The following is a 17,543-nucleotide window of genomic DNA, read 5'->3' on the forward strand; positions in this document are numbered from 1 at the left end:
TCTTTATACCCTCTTCCTTACACACCCTCAGGCGCTAATGTGTAATCTGTGTGTGTTGTGGATCTCAGGGTGATGCAGGTCAGCCAGGACTAAGGGGTGCTCCAGCCGCTTTGTTAGTCTCACCAGCTATAAGCACAATCAGCAAAGGAGAGAAGGTAACACAAAGGGGAGCAGTGATGCCAGCCCAGGGAGGGGCTCTGTCAGGGTGAGAGTGATGCATGATGGGAGAACAGAAGGCCAAAGCGATAATTGAATCTTCATAAAAACATTTTCGAGGTGGCAGCCTTCTGCTGTGGCTACTGATCAACGATTGGCTGTAGATTACCATTAACATAAATAACAGAATTTAATAACAATTCATCAGTTAAAGTCTCTGTTACTCTTCCTTTCTCTCCGAAACTCCTTCTCACTCTGACCTCCCCACCATCCCACTAGGGGTCACAGGTTTTGAAAATCTACCTCATACCCACATCCCTCAAACCATCACCACAAACCCAACTTGCCCCGTCGTCTCCGCCTCCGTGCAGCCATCCTTCCATACTCCAGTCCTGTATAAAAATGTTCTCTTCCTTGGTTACCGTATCCAGGGAGATGTGGGCCTGCCCGGTGACCCAGGTCGCTCACTGGTTAATGAAGTTGTGGAGTTTGTTGGAGTTTCAAAAGGATACAAAGGAACTCAGGTTTGTGCGAAGATGCTGCACAAACACAGATCAAGTGGACAAGGATGTGATCGAGCCAGAGAACACTCTCTTCAAACAGTCTTGTCTATTTCTACAATTATTTCCACCCATCAATCATCACTTTGAATCCCTCCGATGCTCGTGTTAAAAATGTTTTTAGATTTGTTTCTGTTCTTGCATTAGCTATAAGGCTAACTGTTTAACCAGTTCTGAGTAAATTTGAGGATGTTGTTGGAATTTTAATCATCTTACATGTTAACTTTGCAAATAGAACCTGTTTTTTACTTGTAAAAAAGCATGCATTTAACACATTTTTTAGTGAATAGTGCAATGGTTCTGAAAATACAGTACTTGTATTAGTATTAGTATATGAGCCAATCAGTTTATTTGAAGTATAAAGTATACTCCAGTCCCTCCTCACTACTTGTCTCTTTATCTGTTGATCAGGGTGATATTGGCAATCGTGGTGATCAAGGACATACAGGACCACAAGGACCTCCAGTACGTTACCGATTACAGTCTATTTTTTTTTGTTGTTGTTCTTTAAGTCTGTGATGTTGTCTGACTATGATTCCTTCCTTGTTTTTAATTTTCTAAGCATACAGAATTTACAACTTACAGTATGTGTTACAAGAAATTATTGATAATATGCATTATGTAAGTTTTATTTACTATTTAATAAATTGTGCACAAATCTGGGAATCTCAGTGGCTTGTTTATTTAAAAAAAAATTGGTGCTATTGACAACATGCCACATCATTTACACCAAACCTCTAACTCTCCTCTTGTCTAGGGCCCATATGGCTACACGGGTGAAACTGGAGAGAAGGGGATTCCTGGCTTACCTGGTTTAAGGGTAAGTTTTATTCTGGTGTCAAAAGTTTGGACACATCTTTAAATCACATGGTTTTTATGATCTTTATTTCTTTTTACATTGTAAAATAATGCTTAAGGCATCCAAAATATACAATAATTTCCTTGGAATTATAAAGCCTTTAAAATGGCTCTAATCTGAGGTGCTGTAAATTGGTGATTTTTGAGACTGGTAACTCCAAATGAACTTCTTCTCTGCAGCAGAGGTACTGCGAGTTTTGGTCTTGCCTTCCTGGGATAGTCTGCATGAGAGCCAGTTTCATCATGAAGCTAGATGGGTTTTATTAATGCACTTGACAATACTGCACTTGAGGGTTGAGGTGTTGGACTGCTGATCAGAAGGTCCCCAGTTTGAGTCCCGACACCACCCAACTGCCACATTTAGACACTTGACCAAGGTCGTTCACCTCAGAGTGCTCAGATACAATTGTGCGTTAGCTAGCTCCCATCTCTGGTCTGTGTGCATGGGGATTACATATTCTCCACGTGCTTGGTGGGTTTTCTGCAGGTACTCCAGTTTCTTCACCACAGTCCAAAGGCTAAATTGCATTTCAAAATTGTCCATAGGGTGTGTGTTTACGCTTTGCAATGAATAGGCCCCTTGTCCAGGATGTACCCTGCCTCGTGCCCAAAGTCTCCTAGGACAGGCTCCAAGCCTAGCACAGTCTGTACATGATAAGCGGTATAGAAGATAAATGGATGAATGAATATCTCACAATTCTTGATGTCTGATATTTTAAATTGTGGGTGGATGCAATGTTGGTTATATTTTTACTGTCAGCTTTATTATTTAATTTTGTAGGGTCCTCCTGGTTTTAATGGACCACTTGGAGAAGATGGCCAAAAGGTTAGCGCTAAAGATGCATACACCTCATCTGTGCCATTGCCTTTTACCACTGGAAAATAATTGTCACTATTTTTATCATAGGGATATCGCGGGAACCCTGGTCTCTATGGATTACCAGGCCATCCAGGCCCAAAAGTAAGTATGTCTAATTGAGGTCAAATGAAGATAAAACCTACAAACATTAGTCTTTTCATGACTTAAAGTTAAGACTTAAGGTCTGTTTGTACAGTTTATAATGTTTAAATAAGCCGTGTATGAATGAATACAACATTTGCATACTTGATTGTGCAGATGCTACTTATACAGTGCATCCGGAAAGTATTCACAGCGCATCACTTTTTCCACATTCTGTCATGTCACAGCCTTTTTCTAAAATGGATTAAATAATTTTTTTGCTCAGAATTCTACACACAACACCCCATAAAGACAACATGAAAAAGGTTTACTTGAGATTTTTGCAAATTTGTTAAAAATAAAAAAAATTGAGAAAGCACATGTACATAAGTATTCACACCCTTTGCAAAATTGAGCTCAGGCGCATCCTGTTTCCCCTGATCATCCTTGAAATGTTTCTGCAGCTTCATTGGAGTCCACTCTGTGGTAAATTAATTTGAGAGGTCCCACAGTTGACAGTTCATGTCAGAGCACAAACCAAGCATGAAGTCAAAGGAGTTGTCTGTAGATCTCAGAGACAGGATTGTCTCGAGCACAAATCTGGGGAAGGTTACAGAAAAATTCCTGCCGCTTTAAAGGTATCGATGAGCACAGTGGCCTCCATCATCCGTAAGTGGAAGAAGTTCGAAACCACCAGGACTTTTTTTTCTAGAGCTGTCTAGAGGAGAAGGGCCTTAGTCAGGGAGGTGACCAATCAGGAAGCCACTCCTTAGTAAAAGGCACATTGCAGCCTGTCTGGAGTTTGCCAAAAGGCACCTAAAGGACTCTTAGACCATGAGAAACAAAATTCTCCATATACTGTAGGCCTGATTGGTGGATTGCTGCAGAGATGGTTGTCCGTCTGGAAAGTTCTCCTCTCTCCACAGAAGACCTGTGAAGCTCTGACTGTGGGACCTTATATAGACAGGTGTGTGCCTTTCCAAATCATGTCCAATCAACTGAATTTACCACAGAGTGGACTCCAATTAAGTTGCAGAAACATCTCAAGGATGATCCGGGGAAGCAGAATGCGCCTGAGCTCAATTTTGCAAACACTGTGATTACTTATGTAGATGTGCTTTCTCAATTCTTTTATTTGTAATAAATTTGCAAAAATCTCAAGTAAACTTTTTTCATTTTGTCATTATGGTGTGTTGTGTGTAGAATTCTAAGAAAAAAAATGAATTTAATCCATTTTAGAATAAGGCTGTGACATAACAAAATGTGGAAAAAGTCATGCGCTGTGAATATTCCGGATGCACTGTATGTGATATGCTGAGGTTAAAGACTGTGCTTTTGGTAATTTCTTAGGGTTATAGAGGAGATCCAGGACCACGAGGGGAAACTATCTATATTGATAACCAAGATTTCTTTGAACGAGGTAATGTCTGCTCCTTACTAGCACTCTGGTTTATGCATAAACACTTAGACCCACTTATACTGAAGATATTAAGACATCTATCCTATGGTTTCGTACAGGTCCACCAGGTGATCCTGGTTTTGATGGCCCTCCAGGCCTGGTTGGAGATGAAGGTTTACCAGGACCTCCTGGACAGCCAGGTGACCCTGGAACATCATCCTTTGAACTAGGTAACATTGATACACAACAATGCCTTGTCTATACTGTAGATGCCACAATTTAACTAAATATAGAGGTCCATTTATCATTTATGCCTTTCATTTCATGCTGTTGTACTTACTGTAAATTTCTGTCTTCCTGCAGGTTTTACAGGCCATCCTGGGTTCCCTGGGTCTATTGGAGTTAAGGGAGAAAAGGGAGACCCAGGTCTTCCAAGCTTCAGTCCTGGTGGTTTGCCTGGAAACAGAGGTCCAACTGGACCTCCAGGTCCACCTGGACCTCGAGGAATAACTCAAAGACGTACGTTTTTTTTATTGTTTACAGTGACTTGTTTGAACAATTTGATTATTTTCTCCTAGTTTTTGTGTAAGCAGCCCTTGATAAATCCTATGTCAGCTATAAAGTGTTAAATTTCAATGTGTTGAGATGTGTTTATAATTCATGGGGGATGCATTTATAGCCTTATAAATTATTAAATAACGCCATGCATATGCCTTGCATCTTAAATCACATACCAAAATGAATTTAGAATCATTCTGTAAATTTTTTTTAGATTGGTTGTGTTGTTTTAGAAGAATTTTATAATTTTAGGTGTGAAAAAGACAATATTATTTCACTCATTTCTTCCCCTATTGGTGAATTGGATTGCCTGTACTTGTTTATTACTCAGTATGACCAAAAAAGTATATAAATGATCAATTATAAAATAAATGGATGATCTTGCCCCTGAAACATGCTTCACATGAAAAAAGAAATAGGGAGGATACCTGGACCTGTGCAATTTATACAGGTAATATATGCATAGCTAGGAATTTATGTGGAGTTTGTCAAGATATTTAGTATTGTGTTAGAATTGAAATATGTTATTTTTTTAAATCAAATTCTGCAACCCTACTTGTAATAGTTTGGTATATTTGTAGGCATATACAGTACTGTAGGTTTTCATGTTCGATGGAATGGAAAGAGCTACTTTTATTGAACAGATCTACACAAATTTTGTTTAATGTGTTTACTTAACAACTATGGTGTAACTAACAAACCTTTTCAACATATAACTGAATAAATATTTTTTATTAAGTCTTAATTAAAGTCTGTACATGCATTTGACACAAAATACATAATGATAAGACCATAGAGTTTAACATATGGAAAAAGTTGTTATTTTACTAAATCTATTTATGTCACTATTGTCACTTTCAGCTGTGTTTCCTGACAACCAGCCTGGACCACCAGGTGTAAAGGGCCAAAGAGGTCAACTGGGAGAGAAGGGTGCTAAAGGAAGCAGAGGTAAGGAATCATGTAATTAGGGAGTCCACAGTTTCTTGTTCACAGAGGCTTGGTAAAGTCAGAAGTCCTAGATATTTAAATTGTGGGTTGTCCCCTTTTTGTAGGTGACCTTGGAAGTTGTAATTGCCAAGGTGTAGAAAACTCTGGCAGCGAGGGCCCTCAGGGATTTCCAGGGAGTCCAGGTTTCCCAGGGCTAAATGGGCGGAAAGGAGAAGCTGGTGACCCAGGACCTCCAGGACACAATGGTCCACAGGGACCCAATGTAAGTGACAGACACCAATATGTAATAAAGGTTTAAAGCATACTCTTGGTAGAATATCACAAATCATGACTCATAGTCAAATAAGAAATATTATGCTTTAAATGTGCGCTGCTCTGTAGACTTTCTACGATTTGTTCCTAATGCTGCACCGAACATTGCACTGTTTTAAGGGACGGCTTGGAGAACCTGGCTTTACTGGGTATAAAGGAGAGAAAGGAAACCCTTATTATGTAACGGGACGAGGACTGAAGGGTGGCATTGGCCAACAAGGGCTTGCTGGTCCTACGGGTGACATGGGTCAACCGGGAAGAAGTGGATCCCCTGGTTTACCCGGACCACCAGGACCACCTGTAAGTAGATATTGTGGTTATATGTCAGGCATCCAAACAGGTCTAAAATAATTTGCATGGTATAACAAAAATACATAATGTTATAATTACAATTATTAATACTTATTGCCAGTTACATATAAAAGTAACAAAGAAAATAAATGCCGTGTGTCAGACTATTTATACTTACCCTTTCTCTTTTCCTTTGCAGGGAGATGCTGGTTGGGGGGTGATTGGAGACAAAGGCTTTCCTGGAGCTCCTGGACGGAAGGGCTACCCTGGGGCACCTGGTGAACCAGGCATTGGCTACCCAGGCATGGCTGGTGTTAAAGGGTTTCCAGGTGATCCTGGTTTCCGTGGGCCTCCAGGGCAGCCTGGACCTCCAGGACCACCAGGTAAGTTCTAGATAAACCAGAAGGATGGATTTGCCCACAAAGTGAACAGAAAATGCATGTCTTTGTATCCCTGTGAATCTGAATACAGATACTGTACATGTACACACTATGCACTAGTCAAAAGTTTGGATTTATTTTCTACATTCTAGATTTATTTGGATTTATTTGATATATTTAGATTTATTATTATTTTTTTTAAACATCTGGCGTTAAGTAATACCAACAACAATAACAACAACGACAGTCAGTTGTTATTTTAAGACATGAAGCTCAGCTGTTCTGGAATAGTTCTTTCAAGAACAATATTGTCAACTGCATTTGCAAAACCCATCAAGCACCATGATGAAACTGGCTCTCGTGAAGATCATCCCAGGAAAACTAAAACCTCTGCTGCAGAGGAGACGTTCATTTAGAGTTACCAGTCGAAAAAATCACCAATTAACAACACCTCAGATTAGACCTGTTATAAAGTATATTTTGGACACCCTAAGCATAAGAAGTAAAAAAAAAAATCAGGAAACACAATGGAATTAGAAGCTTTTGACTGGTAGTGATAAAGTCATGTCTTACCGAAGAATGTTTGCAAAATATTTCATGACAGGCCAGTTTTTAGGTGGGTTTTTGCAGGAAAATAGAAAATAACAAGTGTGACAAAGTTATGAGAACAACTTTTTAAATTATACACAGTTTTTTTTTTTCAAGCAAAGGGTTTTCACACCAAATATTATTGTGTTTATTTTATTACTTTTTGTTGCTCTTTTATGCAGAAATGTTTTAAAAGCATCTTTTCTTATGCCATTTTTTATATGCTCCCAAGACGTTTGACCTGTACTTTAAGTAAAATAGCTGTTTGGTTTTACTGAGTGTGCTGGAGAATATGTGTTCTTATGGTAACTTTGTCACATTTGCTCCTTTCTATTTTTATTCAGAACACAGGAACCTGCATTGGGTTTTTTGTTTCTGTCTGAAAACCAGTCTGTCATGTTGCTTTCTTTACAGGCATGCAAATGACACAATTAAGCATGTTAATTCATTTAATCAGTTTTTCTTTGGGATATGCTTAAGTTTATGGTTTACAACTATTCCGAAATATCACAGAGTTACATTATACTGTAACGTTAAAAGTTTGTGTACACCTCATCAATACACCTTGATGTGCTTGTTGAATATTCTATTCCAGATTTAGTCCCCTTTTACTATTATAATAACCTCCGTTATTCTTTGTAATGTCGCTGTGAGGATTTGTGTTCATTTAGCTATAAACACATTAGTGAGTTCAGGTGGTGTGCAGTCAGCGTTCCCGCACATCCCAAAGGTATTCAACAAGGTTGAGGTCAGGGCTCTGTGCTTGACACTTCACACAGTTCATCCTTATTCCACTCCAAATCATGTTATCATACAGTAGACCTCGGTTTGTGTACAGGGTCACTAAAATTATGCAACTGATTTGGGTACTATCTCCTACTTTTAGTTATAGGAAATTGTAATGCTAAATGATATACAGACATTCTGTTTAATTATGTATTTCCAACTTTGTAGAAACAGTCTGGGAAAGAAGCAATGTATGGGTGGGATGGTCAGGTCTTCACAAACTTATGACCATATACTGTAGCATAGTTGGACATGCTGTCAGAATTTATTATAAATGTGGGTCATAATGCCGCTGTAAAATGTTTACTTTACTTTGTTTACTAAGCAGCATTTTGCTAATTCTTTGCAGGGTTTTATTTACAGTATAATAAAGATAAAGAAGATTTTGTTTCAATAAACATAAAATAAATATTACAATAATTTAAGAAAAACAGGACAGAACGATGGAAATCAGAAATGTGCACCACTGTGCACCTGTTTCTTTCAAAAGTTGTAGCTTTAACTATTTTCATGATTTTTTGTGCATTTTTCGAGGTACAGTATAGTGTACGGGGAATTGGCAACACCCATCAACACTGCACATTGCACAACTTTTTCTTGTTTTTCCTGCAGAATTCTGATGCCCACACTAGTTCTGAATCTGGCAATCAAACTTGGCAGGAAAAATTACTACAACTTACAGTTATGCATTCATATTTGTTTAAGATGCATTATCTGAGCTAGTTATGCATAATATGAAATAATATTGCCATATGTAGTTGGCTAATAGTTGTAGCCCCTAATATGACTAATATACTGTAATATAGGTAGTCCCTGACTTAACACCCGAGTTACGAATTTCTGCAGAGCAGACCGCAGTTCTACGAACATTCGTCCGGTATATTGTATATGGGTGTGTGTGAGGTTGCGGGAGAAATAAGTCAGCCTCACAGGTTTTAATGTATTAGTCCGGAAACACAATGATAGAAAATGGCTGTCCTGTAAAGATGGTGAATAATCTTAATTTCGGAAAAGTCTTATACAAAATGGCATCAAGTAGTGAAAATGGATTACATGCTTTATATTGTATATTTGTGTTATAGGTGTACAAGTTTCACTTTGTTAAACTTAGAAACAAATCTGACTTGCGAACGTGCTACCGGAATAGAACTCATTCGTAAGTCGGGGACTTAATTGTATAAGTAACAAGGTAAATTTCATGATAAATTAGTTCCTGTAGTTCTCTGCACCTTTACAGATAACTCAAAATGCCAGTGCATTTATTTGAGAGTCTGGGGATGGCCAAAAAAAACTAATCAGCAAGCGTTTCAATATTCATTACATACAAGTACACAAATTTAGATTCTGTTTTGATTTACATGTGTACATACAAATTTCTTTTCTTACTCTGCTTGCGCTAACATACTGTATTTTCCTACTTAATGGTTGATTTATTCTCTGTGAAATTGAGAGTTTTGGGAACTAGCATCAAGAAAAATAACCTGTATCTTTTAACTAAAATCCACTTACACATTCCGTCCTTCTCTAAATTGGAAGTGTGCAAAAATGAGACTTTGCTATGCTTTAACAGAACATGCCTGGTCTACTTGAATTAATTTATTTTATTTTCCTTGCTAATGATATAATTTTCTTCCTGCTTATGCCTTAAATGATTTGATGATGCTCCCTGAATGAACTGATTGATGGACTGATTTACTGACCGCATCTCTTGCCATTTCTCTTCACTTTGCATGTTGTCTGACTAGGTGACAGCTGTGGGCAGGCGAGGCTTAATGAAGCCTCTTTCACAAAGGGAGGTGAGGAGCCCAGAGCTGTAGCCAGTAGAAAGTTGTTCAGGTTGATTGGAACAGATATCAAAGGCTTGGCCTTCGTTGGCATGATTCATTTTAAAATATGCTCAAGGTGTCTGCTCCAATCAGCTCTTGTCCTATTTTGGTGTGGTGTCCAGTGGAATAGTGGGGGCACCTGTTGGATATTCTGGAGTAAGCTGGAGCCACAAGCTGGTGGAGTAAAAAAAAAAAGGAAATGTCAGGGTATATCAGAGCATGGATGATACTGTAGGTTTTTTCACTGCCTGCTATGCTTGACATGATATGTTTGCTCTGCCATCCCTTACCGCTTTGTGTCTTCAGCTTACACCAGTGCATACAACAAGTGCACACAATGGCAGTGCATTGACTCTTATTGCTAACAAATCCAATCCTCTAACAAATCCTGGTGCATGTGATCAATCCTGAGACACTACATTGTAGGGTGTATATTATGATTGCAGATGCTTTATTATCTCACATCATTTCAACAAAATAGATCATATTTAGACAAATTTGTCAAGGCCATATAAAGTTAGTTATAACTTTATAAAATTATATGTAATTATAATAAAATTATATGGAATATTAGCTAAGAGTTCCCTAAAAAACATTATTACAAAAATAAAATGATTTATTAAATCGGGAATAATTCTTATCTTTTGCTTAAATACTCATGTGATTATGTGTTTATGTATACTGTATGTACGGTACGTGATGTTTTTTGTTCTTAGTTTTTCTTGTTTCTTAGTTATATTTTAATTGATACCTAAATAGTTATACTATATGTTCATATATATATTTTTGAATGATTATAAATTAGATTAAATTGGAGCAGTTTTTAAAAAAAAATATTATAGTTTTACTGGACTAAATGTTGTTATATCCTATTTGAACTGTGTTATTGAATAATTATTTTCTTTTATATTATTTTTCTTTGTTTAACACAAATTCATTCACTTACATTTTTGTTTTAAAAAGTTGGGTTAGAAACAGTTGTTTCTCAGTGTTGTGGATTTGAGCCTGTAAATAATGATTGGATGAATCTTCATAGGACAGTCACTGCCCTGCATAATTACGGGAGAAACAGGGGAGAGAGGTTCATGGGGAATGACTGGATCTAAAGGTAATTCTTTCCATCCTGCACTGCAATTGATCATGAAGATAAAGTGAAAAGCTTGGCTTGTAAATATTCTATGTCATATCTAGTTTTAAGTAAACATGTACTTGGTTAGGACAAAAAGGACAGCCAGGTCCACCAGGACTAAGTGGATCACCAGGTTTTGATGGGCCAAAAGGTGAGAGAGGAGATCCAGGGATCGGAGGTCAACCCGGAGCCCAAGGTATGATTTTAGTCAACATTTAGAAGAACATGAAAGGAACTGTGTGATACATCTCAGCACTTTTCAGGCCAAAACACTGATTCACCGATATTTTTCCAAAAGATGGAACAAAAAATTACAACTTGTGACAAATGTCATAATTATATGTATACAGACATGTAATATTCCGACTCACAAATTACATTTTGTGACGAAGGAATTACTGTACGTCTTCCTGAGGCATTTCTTGTATTTTTGTTTATATTCATATATTTTTGGCAGTGATAATAATGGAACATTTCCTTCATTTAAGCAAATACAATGTGCTTTTTAGTAAAGCACTGCAATTTATTGTTTAGCATGAGTTATTTTAGTGGTTGAAATGGTTGAAAGGATGCATGCTAGTTTTGAGGTAAGGTGGGTGGCTTAGTGGTTATGGTTTACTGTATAAATGACCTTTATAAAGGAAAATTGCATTGGGGCAAAACTTACGATTAATTATTTGAACACAATTGATTTTACAGGCTTCTCCGGGCCAAGAGGTGATCCAGGTTTACCAGGTACAACACATGATGGTCTTCCAGGTGCTCCAGGAAAAGATGGCCGTCCTGGGTTGCAAGGAGCAAAAGGAGAACGTGGTGAAATTTTAGGGGCTGCTCCAGGAATACCCGGACGTCCAGGACAAGCAGGAGCACCTGGAGACAAGGGCCAACCAGGCACTCCCGGATTATCGGGTGCAGTTGGTAGGTTTAATGACCTCATCTCAGAACTATTTTTGTTTAGGTTTCAATACTGCACTTATGGATAATATTTCCTCTTATAGGTTTTGATGGACGTAGTGGTAACCCAGGTATAAAGGGTGAGCGTGGTCCCAGTGGCTTACAAGGACCTCCAGGGCAGCCAGGTCCACGGGGTGTGAGCCTTTCTGATATCGAAGGACCTCAAGGTCCACCTGGTAATCCTGGATTCCCTGGACCTGCAGGTAATACAGCAAGCAGTAAAATGGTTATTCTTCATTGCATATTAAATTGTCCATCTGTAATTCTTGATGTTCTGGTGGATCATTTGAGAAAACCAACTGCATTATATTATAGAATACAGTAATTCAGTCCTCTTTCTTAAAGCATTTAATTGAATGCATCTTTGTTTTTGTATAAAGTCGAGCCAACCTAAAGAGCACTTTATAAAAAAACAATTCAGAACAAGTATGGCAATATAGGATAAAGTAAAATAGTGTAAAATAAGCTAACTAATAAAAAGTAAAATAACTATTAAGCACTTGTGTTCCATCACAGCTGGTGGTGTAATAATCATTATGTCCTCTGACTGCTCTTCTTTTTGTCAATACATTCTCCTCTGGACTCTTTCCCACAATGCATCTCATTTCATTCCTTTATTATCTCACTATCCTCCCCCTTTCCTTTTTGTCTCTTTGTCTCTTATTATCTCCATCTTCCCATCCCTTCCATTTGTGGTGTCAAGGCTGCAAAGGTGAGAGTTATCAACCCAGTACTTCTTTATAGAGCTAATATTTGTCTAACAGCTGATTCTTTTCTATAATTTTTTTTAGCTTGCTCCAGAATTTAGAGCATATGAATTTTCTAACCAAAGCACTTAGTAAAAGGGATTATGCTTTGCTGCTTAATTAAGCTTATTGAGAGAGATACTTTTCACTTTATATACCATTCCAGTTTCCCATCACCAAATAATTTTTGATGATGAGGAATATTAATGACATTTATAATTCATTATACAATACAACCATTTATTTGTATCAACGCAGTTTATTTTTGTTTAACTCTTACTTTAAATGTATGTGTACAGTTCTTGTGTGTACATACAGCATATATGTCCATAATGAGCAGTTGCCAGTTAAACCTTTCACCAATGCAACCAAGCAGCACTAATGTAGCTAGACTCCAGCCATTTGCTACGCTGTCATAATCCTAATCTGCTTGTGTGCCATTAGCATAACATTAACATAACCTAACTGCAAAAAGAAGCTTTAAAGAAATTTCTAGAATCAGATGATTTTTTTTCTGATATAATTTAGTATTTTAAAATGTGCAAATTTGTTACTGTTATTTTTTCAGAATTGTGTTAGTAGTGTTTATCACTGATGTACTGCAAATATATAATAGTGAAATTTAAAAATGTAACTTATTTTGTTGACTGTTTATCTTTATCGTGAAATTTATCAGTGTAAGTTCATATGCTCATGAATTTATACACAGTACTGTTGTGACATTGCTGATTGCAACTGAAATTCCAATAAAAAATGGAAATTGGCAGTCATCTGTAAAATCTCTTCACCTTAAACTATATTGGAACGTTACATTATTTGATGATTAAAATGTAACTGTAATTGTTTGTTGAAAATATGCATTTTTTTCAAATCTGGTCTCTTTAACCTCCTCCTAAAAAAGTTGAAACAGTTGACTGTTTACCGATGTGTGACCTTTTTTGTTAATGTAATTACACTTATTAAGCATTTGGGCACTGAAGACTCCAGTTGGTCAAGTTTAGCTAGTGGGATTTTCCTACAAAAAAAATTCTATTATGTTGATCTTCAGCTGTGCAATTATACAAGGTCTTCCTTGCCATATTTTGCACTTCATAAAGCACCATACATGGAGCAGGCAGGCCAGTCTAGCACCCGTACCCTGTGTTTAGCTTGTAAAATACAAGGATGTCGCTGAACGATGCATTTTGGTTGGCAGCATATGATGCTCCAAAAAAAAAAAACATATTTTTTTGCATCAGTTGCCCTGGTACCTATTCTAGGGACATACCCCATTATCCTTGACTGATGCTGGGTTTTAGACTTGATACTGTTAGTCTAAACAGCTGGTAGTCCTTTTCCTCTTTGGCACAAAAAAATATGACAGTTTCCAAAAACTATTTAAAATGTTGACTCATCGCACCACAATACATGTTTCCAGTGTGCCACTCTCCATCTCAGATGAGACAAAGTGAATAAAAGTCTTTGATGCCTCTTGACAGTATTGATATATACTGTAGCTTCCTTAAGCCTTAAGTTGTAACTGTAAATGCAGCATCAAATGCTGTTAATCGACAAAGCACAAATGCTAAAGTGTTCTCGGCCAACATCATGATATCTTTGATTATACTATGTACTGTACTAATGTTATCCTGAATGTAGTGGATAATTAACTGGTGAGCCTTGCCAGCTTCTCGCTCTAGAATCATTGGCACTTTCTTAAAAACTCCTTGTATACTATGACATAATTGGATTACCTATTTTATCTCATCAGAATTTCTACCTGTCACATTGTTACTCATTTTAAATTAGCTCTCTTTTTTGGAGGATGTTCAAGCCACCAGATTTGAAATTAATGCATATACGTTATATAAAGTAATATGGTACTAAAATGGCAATTCAGTAAATTAGCATGGTGTTGAAATGAGATATCATTTAAATGAATGAATGGGGTGCTGAATGATGAATTGTGTCTGAAGAAGACAGGCAGTTTAAGTGAAATCGGTGTAAGTCATTAGCTCATAAGAATTTATTAATGGGACTTAAAACCTGCTCAGTAATCGCTGGTTATGTCAGTGTTCTGCAATAAAATGTGCAATTGATAGATATGTAGTACAAAATACTGGAACGTTCACATACCGCAAAAGCACCAATTTTAAGCATTCAGTAAATCATTGTCATTAATAATAGGCTTATTATTTATCTTCTTCTGCAGTTTCCTGCTATTACTAACTAGAAAGAGTTTGCTGTTGCTATTTTAAATACAGTATGACCCTGTCAATGGTGTTTGACCCTCATGTTTGTGGTCTCCTAGGTGTTCCAGGCTACAAGGGTACAAAAGGAGAACCAGGTCGCCAAGGCCTGGGTAGAAAGGGTTCTTTAGGGCGACCTGGAATGCCCGGACTACCAGGACAAAGGGGACGTCCTGGAGATAGTATTCCAGGACGTAATGGCCAATTAGGAAGGCCAGGAGCAAAAGGTAGGGGTAGTTAGTGAAAAAGTTTATTTTTGCTAAAAATATAAAGCAATCCTGATAGGATGACAAGATGTATTTATTTCAGTCTTCATGCAAAACTAAAAGCATTTTGCAAACAGTGTCTCCTAATTGCAAAATAGCTAACATCTCATTTCTCCCTTTTAATTTTCTATCAAAAATTTTCCATCACTTTTTATAAGTATTAGTACTGTGTCATCCTTCCAGCCATCATATTATACTGTCCTGGGTAACCACAGCCCTGCACATTTTAGTGCTTTTTTAGCCCGCAGCACACCTACTGTAATTGAACTAATTAACAGCAGAATTTAGACTAGATTTTAACAAACAGAATTTTTTGCATTGAAGTGGGAGTGCTGAAGCAGAAAAAGCACTAAAATGTGTAAGGCAGTATGTATAATGTCTCCACTGACATGGATGTTTCCTAGGGGAGAAGGGATTTCCTGGATTAGTGGGATTCCCTGGATCACCCGGGCGTTTTGGAGGCAATGGACAACCAGGGGGTAAAGGACAGTCTGGAACCCCGGGATTTGATGGCAACCTTGGATTAAATGGCCCGCGTGGCGTTAAAGGTATTATAAAGTCTTAATACGTACCAATTATCATGTTGATGAGATATGATGATTGTTGATTTTTAATATTCTACCATGTAAAAAAGGCTTTAAAAAGTGTGTGTGTGTGTGTGTGTGTGTGTGTGTGTGTGTATTTTGTAGGGGATCATGGAGAACCAGGCCCAGTAGGGCCTCCCGCTCCACCTATTTCACTTCATCAGAAAGGGGACCGAGGTGCTCCTGGAGCTACTGGACTGCCTGGTTTTCCAGGCCCGAGAGGTATAGAAACAATCCCATGGCTGCTATCTCTCATCTACCCATGAACAGACAACTGTAGCTTAACAGAAAAAGAAGCATCATGAAGATAAAATTGTTTCATACCAGTGATGGTCAAAGTTTAGCTTGAACATAATCTTAACAGAGCAGTTACTTTTTTAAGCCTAGAAATTGTACTCTGTCAGCATCCTATTCCAGTTATGTGACATTGATCGTTTTTAAACAGGTGATAAGGGAACCCCAGGTTTACCTGGTCAACCAGGCTTTCCTGGTCAGCCAGGATTCGCTGACCAAGCTAAAGGTCTACCTGGTGATCCAGGTTTCCAAGGACGCCCAGGTTCCTCAGGATTTGCAGGACCTAAAGGGTCACCAGGGGTTATAGGTTTCCCGGGCATGCCTGGACCTAGGGTAAGCCTTGTGTCTAAAATAGACTTTGTAACATAGATTTATATAATCTTTGAAGACTATGTATTGGAGGTTAACTGATATATTTTATTCCTTTTTGCAGGGTGATGATGGAATTCCTGGTTTGTTTGGCTCACCTGGCACTTCAGGATTGCCTGGTAACAAAGGTGAGTTCCTCTTTGCCTATAAACAAGCTTGTACACTAGTCAAGTAATTTTTAAACTGTAGTATATGGCTATGTATCTGGTTATATTTAACATAATGATCATACTATTATTTCTGTTCCAAAAGGGGAGAAAGGAGACTCCAGTGGAGTACCTGGGGCCCCTGGACGAAGGGGACTCGTGGGAGATTCTGGATTCCCTGGTAAGTTTTCTATTATCATTTACCATTACTAAAACCCTTGCTTGTAATTATTAGCTGATATTATGTTAATGGTTTCAATATAAGTGAAGTAACCTTGTACTATATTGGTAAAATGTAAAAAAATACAGGTATGGCTAGAGATCTTGATGATTTCTGAAGATAAACACTTGGCCTAAAATAATGAACATGTTAATAACCAATACCAATTACTGCTGCTATTAATGAACTTACCTCCACAATGTGCGAACATTATACTAAAAGGCTTTTAAAAATAATGACCATGTAATATAAAACTTAGATTGTAGACTTTTAAACTAATCTATAGTATTTGATAATGTAATACAGAAAAGTTGTTTTTGATGCACAGGTATCTCAGGCCTTGATGGTGCTCAAGGTTCTCAGGGTTTTCCAGGAGGGTTTGGATATACTGGGCAGAAAGGTCTACCTGGCGATCCAGGAAGGACAGGGCCAGGAGGTATTTTTCACACACATCTTCTTTTATTTGTTTATTATTCTAAGCACTTTTTTTTTTAACCTTCTCTTGTACATCATGTGCCTTCTGTCAGGTTCACCTGGGTCCCAGGGCAGTAGAGGTCTCCCTGGCTTTCCAGGTCAGAGAGGACAGGATGGTGAATCGGGTTTTCCTGGATCTCCAGGTCGACCAGGAGAGAAAGGTCAGTCGATCAAAGAGCATTGTTTTCTTCTACATTTACAGCCAAGATGTCTTCCTTGCATGTTATTTTTTGCTTAAGATGTGTCTTTATAGAAGTTATGTATGTCTTTGCCACTATAGCCATACATTAAGAAACTGGTTAGGTTTTGAATCAAATAACCAGCACAATTTTAAAACTCTATAATGCCTGGGTCTTGTACCTGAACGTTCTAGCTAAACATTTATTTTACAGAATTATTTTTTAAAGTATGTTTAATATTGCATTTTTGCTAATTCCCTCTAGGTTTATCTGGATTCCCTGGTTTAGATGGACTTAATGGACTTTTAGGACCCAAAGGTCAACCAGGCGTACCTGGTAAGAGCATTCACAG

General features: G+C 37.7%; 1 protein-coding gene across 2 annotated transcripts in view; it reads left to right on the plus strand.

Annotated features, from left to right (window-relative positions):
- Nucleotides 1–17,543, plus strand: part of col4a6 (collagen, type IV, alpha 6) — a 79,434-nt gene that overhangs the window by 55,691 nt on the left and 6,200 nt on the right. The window contains exons 13-38 of one of the 2 annotated variants that reach the window (XM_053504990.1): nt 69–155; nt 1,128–1,181; nt 1,474–1,536; nt 2,356–2,400; nt 2,482–2,535; nt 3,865–3,934; nt 4,033–4,143; nt 4,277–4,432; nt 5,333–5,419; nt 5,524–5,681; nt 5,852–6,031; nt 6,222–6,405; nt 9,522–9,572; nt 10,639–10,710; nt 10,820–10,927; nt 11,431–11,649; nt 11,730–11,888; nt 14,722–14,886; nt 15,330–15,473; nt 15,615–15,731; nt 15,955–16,136; nt 16,237–16,300; nt 16,425–16,499; nt 16,867–16,974; nt 17,066–17,173; nt 17,456–17,527. In XM_053504990.1, coding sequence (XP_053360965.1) covers nt 69–155; nt 1,128–1,181; nt 1,474–1,536; nt 2,356–2,400; nt 2,482–2,535; nt 3,865–3,934; nt 4,033–4,143; nt 4,277–4,432; nt 5,333–5,419; nt 5,524–5,681; nt 5,852–6,031; nt 6,222–6,405; nt 9,522–9,572; nt 10,639–10,710; nt 10,820–10,927; nt 11,431–11,649; nt 11,730–11,888; nt 14,722–14,886; nt 15,330–15,473; nt 15,615–15,731; nt 15,955–16,136; nt 16,237–16,300; nt 16,425–16,499; nt 16,867–16,974; nt 17,066–17,173; nt 17,456–17,527 — 2,893 coding nt within the window. The remainder of the gene's footprint in view (nt 1–68; nt 156–1,127; nt 1,182–1,473; nt 1,537–2,355; nt 2,401–2,481; nt 2,536–3,864; nt 3,935–4,032; nt 4,144–4,276; nt 4,433–5,332; nt 5,420–5,523; nt 5,682–5,851; nt 6,032–6,221; nt 6,406–9,521; nt 9,573–10,638; nt 10,711–10,819; nt 10,928–11,430; nt 11,650–11,729; nt 11,889–14,721; nt 14,887–15,329; nt 15,474–15,614; nt 15,732–15,954; nt 16,137–16,236; nt 16,301–16,424; nt 16,500–16,866; nt 16,975–17,065; nt 17,174–17,455; nt 17,528–17,543) is intronic. The other variant, XM_053504991.1, reaches the window with a different exon arrangement.

The sequence above is a fragment of the Clarias gariepinus genome, chromosome 1, assembly GCF_024256425.1.
Source record: "Clarias gariepinus isolate MV-2021 ecotype Netherlands chromosome 1, CGAR_prim_01v2, whole genome shotgun sequence".
NCBI lineage: Eukaryota > Metazoa > Chordata > Actinopteri > Siluriformes > Clariidae > Clarias > Clarias gariepinus.